The 14153-nt window shown below is 42.3% G+C and overlaps 1 protein-coding gene across 1 annotated transcript in view; it reads right to left on the bottom strand.

Annotated features, from left to right (window-relative positions):
* Window positions 1-3291: 3291 nt before the first annotated feature.
* SERPINE2 (serpin family E member 2) overlaps window positions 3292-14153 on the bottom strand; it is a 61092-nt gene continuing 50230 nt past the window's right edge. The window contains exons 5-9 of the mRNA XM_062202127.1: window positions 10706-10904; window positions 9101-9201; window positions 7194-7280; window positions 4998-5081; window positions 3292-4049 (exon numbers count right to left, since the gene is read on the bottom strand). Of these exons, the coding sequence (XP_062058111.1) occupies window positions 4012-4049; window positions 4998-5081; window positions 7194-7280; window positions 9101-9201; window positions 10706-10904 (509 nt within the window). The 3' untranslated portion in view covers window positions 3292-4011. The remainder of the gene's footprint in view (window positions 4050-4997; window positions 5082-7193; window positions 7281-9100; window positions 9202-10705; window positions 10905-14153) is intronic.

Raw genomic sequence — 14153 nt, forward strand, 5'->3', positions numbered from 1 at the left:
TCCCTCTCTTATTCCCACTCTTACATTTAACAGGGATCACTTTTCAGTTAAATTTCAACACCTAAGAATAAATGTGTGTTAATTACAGAGTTCAAGCAATAGTATTAACTAGAACAAAAAAAAAACATACTGAAAGGGATAAAGTACTAAATTGTACATCAACAGTCAGGACAAGGGCTGATCAAGTCACTGTTTCTCATAGGAGATGTACAATTTGAGACATGCTCAAGCTGACTTGCCCCAAATGGTGGAGTTAGAAATGTGCCAGGGGATTCCAATACAATCCCATCAAGGTTGCATGTACCAATGCCATCTCACTAGTCCAAGTGATCAATTTCAGTTCACAATTGATCACACTGATAGGTCTAAGAGTCAAAGGGATCACACAAACAAGACTAGTGTCTGCGAATACTAACTGATAGAATAAAAAAGGGAAAAAAGGGAGAGAACGATCCATCATGGGAAGTGGGATACACAGCAGACTCATAGAATGGCAGATGTCCTAAACAGCACTCTGGTCTCAGAATCAGCCCTTAAGGCATTCGGATCTGGCTGAAGAGGCCCATGAGAGTATTTTAGGCATGGAAAGCCAAGACACTGTGGCAAAAACAAAACAAAACAAACAAACAAACAAATAAAAAAAAGACCTAAATGAAAGATCTCTGCAAGTGAGATCCCAGTAGAAAAAATGGGCCATCAAAGAAGGAGGTACCTTTCTCTGAAGGGAGGAGAGAACTTCTACTTTGACTATGATCTTGTCTAAATAAGGTCAAAGTCAGCAAACTCAAGAGGCTTCCATAGCCTTGGCAACTCATGACTAGAGCCTAGGGAGATTTCTGACACCATAAGAGTGTCAAATTGTTAAGTCAACATCAGGAGTCACTGTGCACTTACTCCTCATGTGGGATCTCTGTCCTTAATGTGTTGTCCAATGTGAATTAATGCTATAACTAGTACTCAAACAGTATTTCACATTTTATATTCTGTGTGGGTGTAAACTGATGAAATCTTTACTTAATATATACTAAATCAATCTTCTGTATATAAAGATAATTGAAAATAAAAAAAAGTATGCATGAATTTAAAAAAATGTTTTGTATCAAAATAAATAATTAGTCTGGACACCTTGACATGATTTCTCCAAGTTTTGAATATTGTGAATTTGAGTCTACTAAGAGTCTAGGAGGTACTCACAAATGGGGCCAGATACTTAATTGTGTCCACTAAAATAGAACCAGTATACTACTGGGGAGAGCAAATCTGCGGTCACTCACAACTGCAGTCCCTTCTGGAATGAGCACTGCTATTGTCATGAGCCCAAGGACCGCTGGCCATGCAGCCACTTTTACATCTTCTTAGACTCATGTCCACTGCATCCTAAGTCCATACCTTGTAAATACATTTGCATCAGTGAGGTATTTTGCCACATCAGGATTGTCTTTCTTCCTTGCAAGATGTCATTACTAAGGGGAAAGACACATTTATCTTAGTAGCCTCCAGTACCTGGTGTCTGGTAGGCACCGCACCAGTGATTGTTAATTTTAGGTGCCAACCTGAGTAGATTAAGCATAACATAGCTAGCTGGTATTTCTGAATATGTCTGTGAGGGTGTTTCTGGAATAGATGGGCCTTTGAACAGTGGACTGAGTCAGGATGATCCACCATCACCCAGTGTGGGTGAGCAGCACCCACTCAGCAGAGGGCTCAGATAGAACAAAATTCCGAGGACAGGTGAATTCCCTTTCCCCTCGAGCAGGGGCACCCATCTTCTGCCTTAGGACATCAACACCTTGGGTCCACAGCATGTGGAGGCCAAGACTTGTACCAGTCACGCTGTAGGTCTGCAGACCTTGCTTGGGGTTCTGACTGAGCATTATGTCATGGCTCCCTTGAGTCTCACGCCTTCAAACCTGAGCCATACCATGCCCTGGCTCTCCAGCTTGGACTCAGCACGTCAAGGAACTTCTCAGCCTCCACAGTGACATGAGCCAATTCCCCTAAAAAAATCCCCTCTCATATACCTTCCTTGCATCTCTATCTATATCCATCCTATTGCTCCTGTTTGGAGAATTTCAACCAATACAGCACTTGAATGAATGACTCAAGTGAGGATACAGTGTTCATTTTACCAGCAATGCTGTTGTCACTGTACACTGTTCAAGCTGATATAGCAATGGGAGCACAATACTGGATAATGCAGGAAGAATGGCTCTAAAAGGCATTAACAGCGGTTAGGGTGTTTGTTACAATATAGGTGGCCCGAGGGAGCCCTTCAAAATAATTTTCTTTAGCATTGACTCCTAAACAAGAAAACTAGTTCTCCTCTTTCTCACTGCTTTCTTGGTTAGCCAAAGTATATGACTCAGTCGTTAAAAGTTCATGCCACTTCACAAATAAGAATTAAAGAGGCAAGTTTATGGAGTATGGAATGTGAAGTTTTAATGTACAAAGAGCAACAAGCAAGGGCCGGCACTGTGGCACTGCAGGTTAACACCCCGTCCTGAAGCTCCAACATCCCATATGTTGGAGACACCGGTTCTAGACCCTGCTGCTCCACTTTCAATCCAGCTCTCTGCTATGACCTGGGAAAGCAGTAGAAGATGGCCCAAGTCCTTGGGCCCCTGCACCTGCGTGGGAGACCCGGAAGAAGCTCCTGGCTCCTGGCTTCGGATCAGCACAGCTCCAGCCCTTGCGGCCTATTGGGAGTGAACCAGTGGATGGAAGACCCCTCTCTCTGCCTCTCCTCTCTCTGTGTAACTCTTTCGAATAAATAAATAAATCTTTCTTTAAAAGAAAAAAGAGCAACAAGTAGAGTTCATGAGCTAAAAGGAAAATAAATTTTTAAATTTTGATAAGAGATGAGTGCTTGAATTCAAGTTGGAAAGTTATCCCAAAAGACCAAAATGTTTGTTATGTCAAAAAAACTTTATCAACAAAAATGAAACATTCACTGTTCCCTTAGATTTATAATACTCAGCAAACATTCAGCACTTGCTACAAAACTCCCCATCTTTGCTGAGAATACTTAGCCACTGCTTGAGTGAACGGCAGTTAAGGTTTGAATGAGGATGTCTATAATAATTACTCCTTGAAATGATCTATAAACTGAGCAGTGTTGAATCTGGGAATAGTGTTTGATTGTCAGGTTTAGAGGGAAAAGATAAGCAAAGTCCAGGGGCTTCGAGTTTCCTGCCGTTTGCCTAAGCACAAAGGCTTATTACAAGAGGTTGACATAGTTTTAAAAAGGCTCAATTTTTTTTTGCTATGCTTTCAAAATAGCAGAGAAATGGCTTCTTTTTCTACCCATAACACTTTATTTTTACTTTGTACAAAATACAAAAATGCAGATCCAAAGAATACAGACCAGTAGTGACAGGCACACTGCACAACAGCAAATCTTGTGTGGCAAGACATTAGTTTTTTAAAACTTTATTTTAGTGAATACATGCATTATATAAAACAACAACAGCAGCAACAACAAAAACACAGAGAGGCTAGAGATTTTGCTATTTCTACCCCCAAAATAATGCTTGCTATCAAGACTTTGGATGGAGGTGGGGAAAGAGAATTAAAAAGGCAAATATTTATTTCCATAAAAAAGTAAAAGCTACCATAAAATGTCCTTATTTTTTTCCTGTCACACTGATTACATTTCTTTTGAAAAGCCACACAAATAAACAGAAACAAAAACAAAAATCCTGAACTGAACAGACAGCAAACACTCAGGAGGGTTTGTTAACCTAGGTAACCATTCAGTAGTTTAAAGAATCTTCTAGACATGTCGAAGCCTTTCTATTCACTCTCAGTACAGTGTTCCATCCGTCTGCCCTTTTACCCTTCTAATACCTCCCAGAACAGAATTGCTTGCATCACTGAGTCTGTTGCTAAGAACTAGTTTTGAAAAAGAAAGTAATGTACAAAAATATTTAACAGAACTATGAAAGATGTAGGAAAGGAGTCTTCTTCATAGCAAAGTAGTCTGCTCTTTGCAATGACTCGTTTGTATACTCTTCAGGGTTTGTTTATTTGCCCCATGAATAAGACAGCACCTACAGAATTAAAAGGAAACAATGTATAAAAGAATAATCTTTACAAGAAGTTGAAAGACATTATATTTGGTCTGTGTTGGGGGAGGTGCTATGTTTAACCCATCACTTGGTGATACTGTCTAATAGAACTTTCTGCATGATAGAAATTGTCTTTGCTCCGCAGACCAGTAGGGTAGCCCCAAGTGACAAGTGCCCAACTGAGTGCTTGAAATGTGGCTGGTGTTACTAAGAAACTGAATTTTTAATTATATTTCATGGTAATTTAAAGTTAAACAGCCACACGGCCTGGAAGCTGCCACACTGAACTGTTTGGCTTCTGAGCACACTAATTAGAGCATTAAAGATGCAATGAGATACATGGATGAGGAACTGTTTTCTCTGATTTTTAAAAAAAAGTAGAATCTACAATTTCTTAGTGCCTACTCTCTACCAACAAGAAGTCAAACTTTCCAAAGAAAGTCATGTACTTCATTATTGTATTAAGACATAGGGATGCTTGTTATGTTCATTTTAATTATGACACTAGAGGTCAGGGCCAAGTATGAACACATAACTCATAGAGCTAAGGTCTATTAATCAAGCAATTCCCAGGTCATAATGGCACTTTGGACTTACAAAGATTAAAGATGTGTAGCTCCTTGTAAACCTTACTGCATTTATAAAAACATGGAAAATCCAGCAAATGTCCAAAATATCCCCATAATCTCTTTGCATGTTAGAAACTTAAAAATATACCCAGAATTTGGTCAGCTTTCAAAAGTTTCCATTACATTCTAAAAACACAGTCTTGATTTTCCTATCTAATGTGGTGTTTATATTATTGAAAGTGTTTGTGAAACTGACACAAGAGAAATGGACTAAGGGCAATACTGTCAGATTAACTGCAACTGCAATGCGTGTTTCTGAATTCTAACAACTAGTGAACAATGGAACAGGAGACTTACTTACCCGTTGGATTATGTCGAATGAAAAACAGAAAAGGTCTGTCTACTATAAACCAGGGAGGTGATGATCTTGCAATTAGAATTGCAGCTATGGGAAGAAGAGGAAAATGTGTTATACACCTAACGTGAGGCCAGCAAGGTAGTTAGCTTGAGGGACCTCAGAGGCAGGTGTTTGAGGATACACTTAATTCCTGCCCCATAGGCTGGCTGAATTAAAATGGGCTCAACAGTCACCATGTTCTGAACACCTGCCATGGGCCAGACCCTTCATATTTGCCATTTCATTTGTTCTTTAAAAGCATTATCTTCTCCAATAGATGTACTTACTCTTCATGGAGTTTTTATGAGACTGACATAAAACACGTTCCAGCTATTAGAAAGTGATTGCCACTCAATAACCACCCAATGCCTATTCAGTGTTCTTTTTCATTCATACCATCTGCCTTGCTGATAAAGGCCCCTGTCCCTTTTTATCCAAATCCTTTCTGTTTATCAAGGCCTAGCTCAGTCCTTAATATTTTTATCAGTGCTTTCTTCTTTGACACATCATTCAGAGGTGTTCCTTGTGCCAGAAGCTGGAACACTCTGGACAACTTATCTCATGGAGACATCTGACTGACAAGCTTCTGGAGGCTCATGGGTCTTAGACATGCCTGTTCTGCCACAGCTACCAAAGGTGGCTTCCACTGGAAAGACAGTGACAAGGCCTTGAAGGAGGGCAGGTGTGAGGCATAACTACCACACCTCGCCTGCAATAGCTCAAACCCCAGAAAAGCATTAACAACTTGAGCTTGACATTATAAAGGAAACACCTGCAGATTCCGGAGCAAACCACTCCACCCAAGGGTTATTAAACACAAACTATAGGTGTTACAGGCCCAGTGGTGTCCCTTTCAAAATTCATTATGTAGAAGCTTCAACCCCTAATATGTCTTAGAGATAGGGCCATAAAGGAGGTAATTAAGGTTATATGAGGTTCAAAGGGTGAAGCCCTAATCCAATAGGACTGGTGTCTACATCAGAAGGGGTAGAGACACCAGGGATGTGGACACAGAGAAAACAACCATATGAGGACACCGTGCGGAGGCACCCTCTGCAAGCCAGACCTGCCAATGTCTTGGTCTCGGACTTCCAGCCTCCAGAACCATGAGAAAATAGATCTTTGTGGTTTAATCCATCTGCACAATGGGAGTTTGTTATGTCAGCCTGTAGCTGGGTGGCTACACAAGCCCTGCACTTGGGTTTAGCAAAGTTTAAATGTCACTATAACACCTAAGGAAGATGGAAGTCATCTTAAAAATTCCAGCCTTCTTATTCTAGGTCTTTGTTTTAGATGCTCTTTTAAAGCAAGGAAAAAATGTTCGAGAAAGGAAAAAAGCAAGCATCTCTTGTGAGTATGAACAATATGTTTCAGTGACCAAAAATATTCTACCCAGCTACAAGTTTTGCTGATACGCACTTTATGAGCTCATAGAATTTGGCCAAATCTCTTCATCCAAAATCATATGGATAATTAGAGGCAAAAAATTTGCCTTGAAATTGGCCTGTTTTCTCCTTCATTACGTAACCACCAAGGAGAAAGCCAGTGTGGATGCTCTGATTATCAAAGGAGGCTGCCCAGCAGTCCTGCCACTCACTACTTACTCTGTCCTGGAGAGGCACAGCTGGCTATTTTCCTATACTCAAGTACTTACTGTGATGTAAGGTTTCAATAGGAAGACGGGTCTTTTCTGCCAATAAGCAGCTGGAACGTACTTAGCCTCCTGAAATCAGAGGTCAGCAGACCACCGTCCTCAGGCCAAGGCTATGGGGCCAAATGCTACTTTTAGAAGTGAAGTTTATAAACACAGCCACACTCTTCCACTGTCCACGGCTGTTTCCAGCTATGATGGCAGAGGTGAGAAGCCGCGATGGGAGACTGTGGCCCACATGGCCAGAATTCGCACTACCTGGCCCTGCACGGAAGCTTGCTGACCGCTGTCCTACAGGACCTTCTCTCACTGAAATGCTTTCCATTCAAGAAACAGCCTCTGTTGTAGGTCCTCGAGGTACCCACGCTCACACTGCTGTCTCCTGAGGCTCAACCCACAGTGCCCGGGGCGCGGGGTGGGGAGACAGGGCTCCTTGTTAAGCCGATGGATGAACTGTAGAAGCCTCGCTCTCTATGAGCATCAGCCCTGCCACGTGACCCAGGCCTTACTTGTTGCGGCTGAAGCTTTGGTTCCGTCCTCACTGACTTCAATCTTTGCTTTCTGCAAGATGTGGGAAACATGAAGGTTTTCTGACCCTGTTGCCGGAAAAATAAAATGGGATCAGCATTTGTTTCACTGGGAGGTTATCCAAATGCTTGGGGAAGTAACCTCAAAGCTGTGGGAAATTCCAGCTCCTAAAAAGTGTCAGGAGGAGTGAGTGACCTCTGACAGCCCCGGAGATGGAGGGCTCTCAGTGGCTGCCACTTTCAGGGAATTCCCATCTCGGTTAAGTGAACTTAACTTCTGGGGAGGGAGACCTAGACCCCAAATGTTCAGTGCCCCCATCAATTCAATGCTGACCACTAGGAATATTATTTAAAAAGAGGAAAAGAGCAGAACTCTAGAAAGATAGCCCAGGTTACCAGAAGAAGTGAGGGCAACAGTATTATTTTTTTCAATTACAAAATATCAGCCTCAGAGAGGATTTCAGACAGCATTTACGGGGGGAAACTGAGGCCCAGAGTGTTAAAAATCTGCCCCCAGGTCATGCTGCCAGTTAGTGGCTGAGTAAGTGCAAGCTTTTCACTACTCATCTCATGGGCATGGTGAGAGATGTGTCGAGTAAGAAAAAAAGTTTAAACTCTTGTGGAAGGCCAAACATATTAGTGCAGTGGTGCCTCAGGGAACTTCTTGTGCGTTTGCTTCCTTCTTAGCAACTCTGCCAGCAATACCCACTGGGTGTAGCTTCCCAGGAGAAATGCAAACTGAAGTTAATGTTAACCCGACTGGGACACAGGAAAAGTACCTTCACTGTCACCTGGTTTTGAGGGCCCTGCACCAATGGCCAGCTCTATAACGACCCCACAAGACTGAGATGCACAATCATGGAGCCCAGGTCACTTGCAGGATTAAAAATTAATCTCAGGAGAATTTGGGGTGCTTGGCCCTATGAACACCCCTCATTTAGCCTTTAGGCTAGAGTGGACAACACTGAAGGACAAAGTAGAGGGTCAGATGGTGCCACTCAAACTTTAATGGGATAAGGGGCTGTGTTAAAATGAAGATTCTGATTTAGTAGTTCTGGATCAGACCTAAGATCATGCATTTCAAACAAGCTCCCAGGGAATGCTGACACTGCGGGGTTGGAACCCCAAATTTGAGTTGCAAGGGCTTAAAGGGGACCAGAATATCCACTGAGCTACAGTTTCACCAGAGGAGCCAAGTCTGCCCCCTGCAATGGGAACTCAGGGGTTCATCAGCATGTGACTGAGGCTGGTAATGAACTGATTTCTTAGTACTCAAGGGGAAAAATACAAACAGCAGTGCAGATGGTGCTCAAGCCATGATTTTTCTTTGGATGGAGGCTGCTATTCAAACATGACTTGAGCAAAAGGTACAGACAGCAGCAGATGAAGGGATACAATACCAGGTATGGCTCAGCCACATTGGAAAAAAAAGTTCTAATCGGACTCATTTGAGTTGATATGATTTCAGATTGACGGGCAGGAAAAACGCACATAATGCATGCCTACAGTTGCTCTAAGGAAGTAGACAAGTATTAGAGAACTCAAAAAAATCTTGGCTTTTTCTAACACAAGGAAAAGGTTTGCATGAAAACAAAGAGTCTAATAACTAATTATGAACCAGATTTTTAGGTAGCAAGAGCAACACATGAAATGCTTCTTCAACTGTGCAGTCACTGGGGCTTCACATTACATGTCTATTGAAGGCAGGGATGAATGACGTTTGCTCATTTAAAGCCAGTAAGATCATCTGATGCTACACCAAATTAAACTCTGAACAGTTTCAGGATAATACATTTCCAAATGTGATTTGTTTTTCCTCTCTGAGCAAAACAGAGACTCAGTTTGTACATTTTCATCAAATTTAAGAATAAGTGTTAAATGGAACATACTTGTAATTTTTGCAAAATTTGCCTTTGATGGATCAAACATCTCGGTAATGCCAAGAGCTTTCAGCGGCTCCTTCAAATCTGTTTGTGCTACAGCTGTGAACCTATATAAAAGCAGGAAAAAGGGGGAGAATCACTAGCCTATAAATGATACAAAATGATACAATCAGTGCATGTCAACAAATGAATTTTGTTGAAAGGAAGATATGAACATCAATCTGAATTGTACCTTAAATTGTAACCCCCCAATTTAAGTAGAAAGCAACTCTTCACTCAAATACTTAGCTGGCAAAATAAACAGTGAGTACTCAAGGCACCCTCACTTGCAACAGGCTCCCTATTCTAACGCTTCAGAGGGTCATCAAAAGCACTTTCTCTTAGATGGTTATGAAGACTCAGTGTTCATGAGGTCCTTGTACTCTGGAAACCCATGGTTCCTTCAATCATCTCCAACTAAAGAGCTATCATCCTAGCATCTGTAAGAACCATCATCCTTATTGGGACTGGAGGTGGTCAAAACACTCATTCCTGATCATTTGTGTAGGGTTCTGAAAGTATTTTACCACAAAAGAGGAGCAATCATACATGACGTTATATTCTAGTTTAATATGGGTTTTTTGAATATTGTAGTCTACCAGGTTTGGAGGCACTCTACATGTACATGTGAGACATCAAACCTATCATCAGAGAGAGCTTTACCAGATTTGATGTCATCCTATGGAAGAACACAAGGGGAGGTGAATGGATTCTTATCCACATGGGCTGTAACGGCAATTTAGCTGTCCTTTATGGCCTACTGAAAGGCTTATTCTATAAAATACTACTAATAGTTTTGAGAGGACTGCTAACATTTATTATGAAGCTATTACTCTGATTATTTAAACTCAGTGAATGAAGAATCAAAATCTTCTAGAACTCTCCACTACCATCAAAGCCTGGGCAGTTAAAATCTCTGGATAATGGGAGAAGATTATTGTTGAAAAGTTCACAGAAAGAGGACAGCATCTATTGCCTCCTTCACAGGTCTAGACAAAGCAGTCACTGACTTATTAGAAGTTTAGGATTCATAGAGAATTTGGTATTATGTTTCCCATGACCTCAAGTCAGAACAGCTAGAACTTCATCTGTATTTTAGGGCATAACAGAAAAACTGCCTTAAATGCTAGTGTAACAATTCTTCTTGGAAGATTCCAAAATATGTCCTTACTATTTGAGTTTTTGAGCCTTGGTCTTTAGCAACTCCTGGCTAAAATTTAGGAAGTAACCAAAATGCAGATCCTTATTAAAATGCATAGAGCTCTATTAAACTTCATCCATACTTGATGATACACATACCATGATGATACGTTTGTCAGGTTTTTGAACAGAATGAGCTAAGTTAAAAGTCATTACAGGGTCATGAAGAGCTTGTGCTCACGAGAATCTTTGGAGATCAGGGCTACTTTGTCTTGTAGGGATTGAAAGGTTTTAGGAAAGCAAAGTCTTGTATTTTCATCCCCCCCCCCCCAAATTTCCACAAAAATTAAAAGGGCTTTCTGTTGTCTGCTGTCCAACACAATAGTGAGCGAACAATTCCATGGTTTTCTTCCAGGGAACAAGGCTACTCACTTGGGCAGGATCACCTGGACCCTCTTGGGCACCATCATGCTCATCCAGCTGTCTATGGTCTTAGTGCTGATATGAGGAATGATGGCCGACAGTGGGGTGGAGCTCTCGGTGGGCAGCGCAATCAGCATGCTGATGCTTTCTCCGTGGTAGGGCAGCTCAATGAAGTTGTACCATAGATCATTGGGGGTGTTTGTAGAACCTAGAGAAATCAGAGGCAGGTCAATCCTTGGTGACTCCTAGAAGTGGCATGAGTACTGCTGGTCACTGTGGGAACTGCAGACGGGAGAGAGCAATTCAGCTAAAGTTTCCTTCACCACCAACAGCTTCCTAAGAACGACAGAGATAAGGACAATTATTTCTTCCTTCCCTGGTGAGGAATTCTCTTTCTTTAGTGTAGACAGAAAATCTGAGTATCGCTAAAATCATTTTAATTTTGTTGAGTAGAATATAACTAGATCACAAGGCATGTAGCATACAGTGTTTTGCAAGAAGTTAAGCCTTATTTCAGCTGCCTTGGATTCATTCTTTTAAAAAAATGAATTGTATTGTATATATATTTTAAGACAAAGATATAGTAAATAGTTACTAGAGTGAAGTAAATTAACACATTCACCATCTCAGTGTCACCCGTTTTGTTCGTGTGACAGGAGTAGCCAGCTTGATTAATTTATTAGGAGTCCCAAATACAGTATCATTTTAATACCTACAGTCCTCATTTTGGATGAACTGACAAGTTCATGTGAAGGGAAAAAGATTAAGGCGTACCCAGTGCAAAGCCAATACCAGCCTTTTCAACAGCATCCCACAAAATAGCAATAACCAGGCCAGTTTTGCAGCTGAAAGGATCACAATTCAATAGATTAAATAGCTTGCCAAAGGATGCATGGCTAGGGATGGGGCCCCAAGAGGCTATGGACTCCCCTGGGGAAGAGGCTTTTCCAAGGAGCATGTCTGAGGAGCCTATGAAACCTTTGAATCATCAGAGTTAGGTAAATGGAAAAACAGCCTTTCTAGATTTATGGTGGGTTTCTGAAAGGTCTTCTGAGACACTTTAAAGCTTGTAAGAATTCTGTGAACTTGGCCCAGTTGCTTAATTTTCCATGGCTTCCTGTACCTAGAATGGAGACAGTGAGATATTTACATGTTTATCTCACAGAGTTGCTGGGATCAAATGAGGGAAACACAGCAAGTCTGGTGCTTCGCAAGGCCTGGTCCAGTGCTGGTGCCCCATGAATAAGCTGGCCCTCCCCCCTCCAAATCACCCAGAAGGGCAGCATTGTTATGAAAGATGGAGGAGAGAGAGTTTCTTTCATGATTTACACTGATCTTTTCTTTGGAGATGACCTTTGCCTGTCACTGCAGGTGAGGTAGGGAACTTCAATGTGTCAGTTGTGAGTGGAGGATGTGTGGCAGGGAGGGACAGATAGAGAGAAGGAGAGGAAGACAGCAAGGGGGAGAGAGAAAGTGAACGCTCTCTGTTAGATAATGAATGTGTTTAGCCACAGAATGTGAGAAAAATGGTGAAGCCATGAGAATGCACGGCAGTATAGACTCATTACAGTTTTTCCTTAAGGGAACAACAGGCAGCCAGTTGTGGGACTGCTCCGTCTCTCCTGGTCCCATGTTGTGGGACTGCTCCGTCTCTCCTGGTCCCATGTTGTGGGACTGCTCCGTCTCTCCTGGTCCCATGTTGTGGGACTGCTCCGTCTCTCCTGGTCCCATCCTGGGCTCTTGGCCTCAGGGCTGTTTGGTAATTCAGCCGTGGCCTGCGTCAGCTCGGGATACCCATGAGGCCTCACACTTGTCTGGCCTCTGTCTTGGGGCTACCCAAGAATCAAAGACAGGTTTCTTCATCCTTCCTTTTAGCCCACTTATATAATAAAACAGTCTCAGTGAAACAGAAAAATCAATGGAAAAGCGAGGGAAAAAATCACTTCCTAATGAGCCCTTTAATCCTCCAAGAAAACATGAATTCCCACCCGGGCAGAGCTAATCTTCAGAACCTTCGCCATTTGGAAAGTGGTTAATAAATGATTGCTCCAGGGCCTACAGTAAGGATCTGCAGACATTAGCTCCTCCTCAAAATGTTTACTCTTCACGTAAGAAGGATCGAACTTACGAACAATGAAAAAGGTTGAGCTGGATGGGTCCCAGGGGGAAGACGCCATCCACGCTCACCACTTAATCCACCCTCCATTGGATACATCATTAAATGGTCAGTATATGAAAGCCCATGAACCACTACGCAGTCAGTCACTCACCTCTCTTTAAAGACTGACTTCCCTGGCTCCTCTGCTGCCTCTGACTGCAGGAGCTGATGCCCAGTGTTGGCCAGGAATGGTCTGTATTTACCCATGCTTATCCTCACTGGGTGGCTTGGGAAGCCAGGAGAGGAAGTGATGCCTTCCCTCTCTCTCCCCCTGATCACTAAAGCTGTCATGGCAGCCTTGCATACAGGGCACAGGCTGAGGTTAAGGACGTGAGATCTGGAGCTGGATTCAAATTCTGCATCTGCAGCACGCCAGGCTCTGCGATGCTGGCCAGTTCCTTAACTAGTGTTAGTTTCTTGCCCCATAATGTGCTCTGATAATAGCACCCACCTTACAGAGCTATGAAAATTCCATGAGACCATACCTCCAAGGTGCTCAGCACAGCCCTGCACATAGCAACGTCTTCCATCTATTGATCTGTGACTGCAGGGTTGCTGTTCACAGTGTTAACATACAGTCCACCCACCAAAGGAAACCACAGCTCCTGCATTCAACACAGCCACTCCCAAGCAGAAGGAACCAAGAAGGCAGAAGGGCATTTGGGTGCCTGTGTCACAGCCTGGGGCCTCTCCTTGTCCCAGAGATCTCCCTTTCAAATGCTCTGCCCCAGGCGCTCTATTGGGCATCCTCTGGAGAGCAGACTGCGTGTTCTTTAATGAGGGTCATTTGTGCAGTATAGAAAAATACAAAGCACGTTCGTTCACTCTGAAAATATGTGGAGATGAAAAGAGGGAAAGAAGCCTTTTCCTTAGATGAACGGTGATTAACAGAACTTTTAATGAGAAATAATACGCAGAGAATCGAGCACAAACACATGGAGCAGACTGAGAATTTTCTGTAAGTCGTGCTTTTGGAGTAACTCAGCTTTTCTGAAAGGCCCCTTGAAGTTGTCCAATTGTCCCTTTAAGTTCTACAAGGGAGGATTTAACCAGGCTCAGCCAAATGTTCAGCACTCTACGCAGCATATATAATCAAAGAGAACATCTAAAATATGTTATTTCAGGAGTGTTACAGATGAAAATTCCTCTAATTACCTCCTTCCTACAAATAACTACAGATTTCTTGAGCCCTCAAGGAACTGTTTAGACTATAACACACTAGACATTGAAATTTAAAAAAAAAATAGGCCCATGGCATATAATAATCTACATTCAAGACTGGAGTCCAGGTACCAGTAG

Source organism: Lepus europaeus, chromosome 1 (assembly GCF_033115175.1).
Source record: "Lepus europaeus isolate LE1 chromosome 1, mLepTim1.pri, whole genome shotgun sequence".
Classification (NCBI taxonomy): Eukaryota; Metazoa; Chordata; class Mammalia; order Lagomorpha; family Leporidae; genus Lepus; species Lepus europaeus.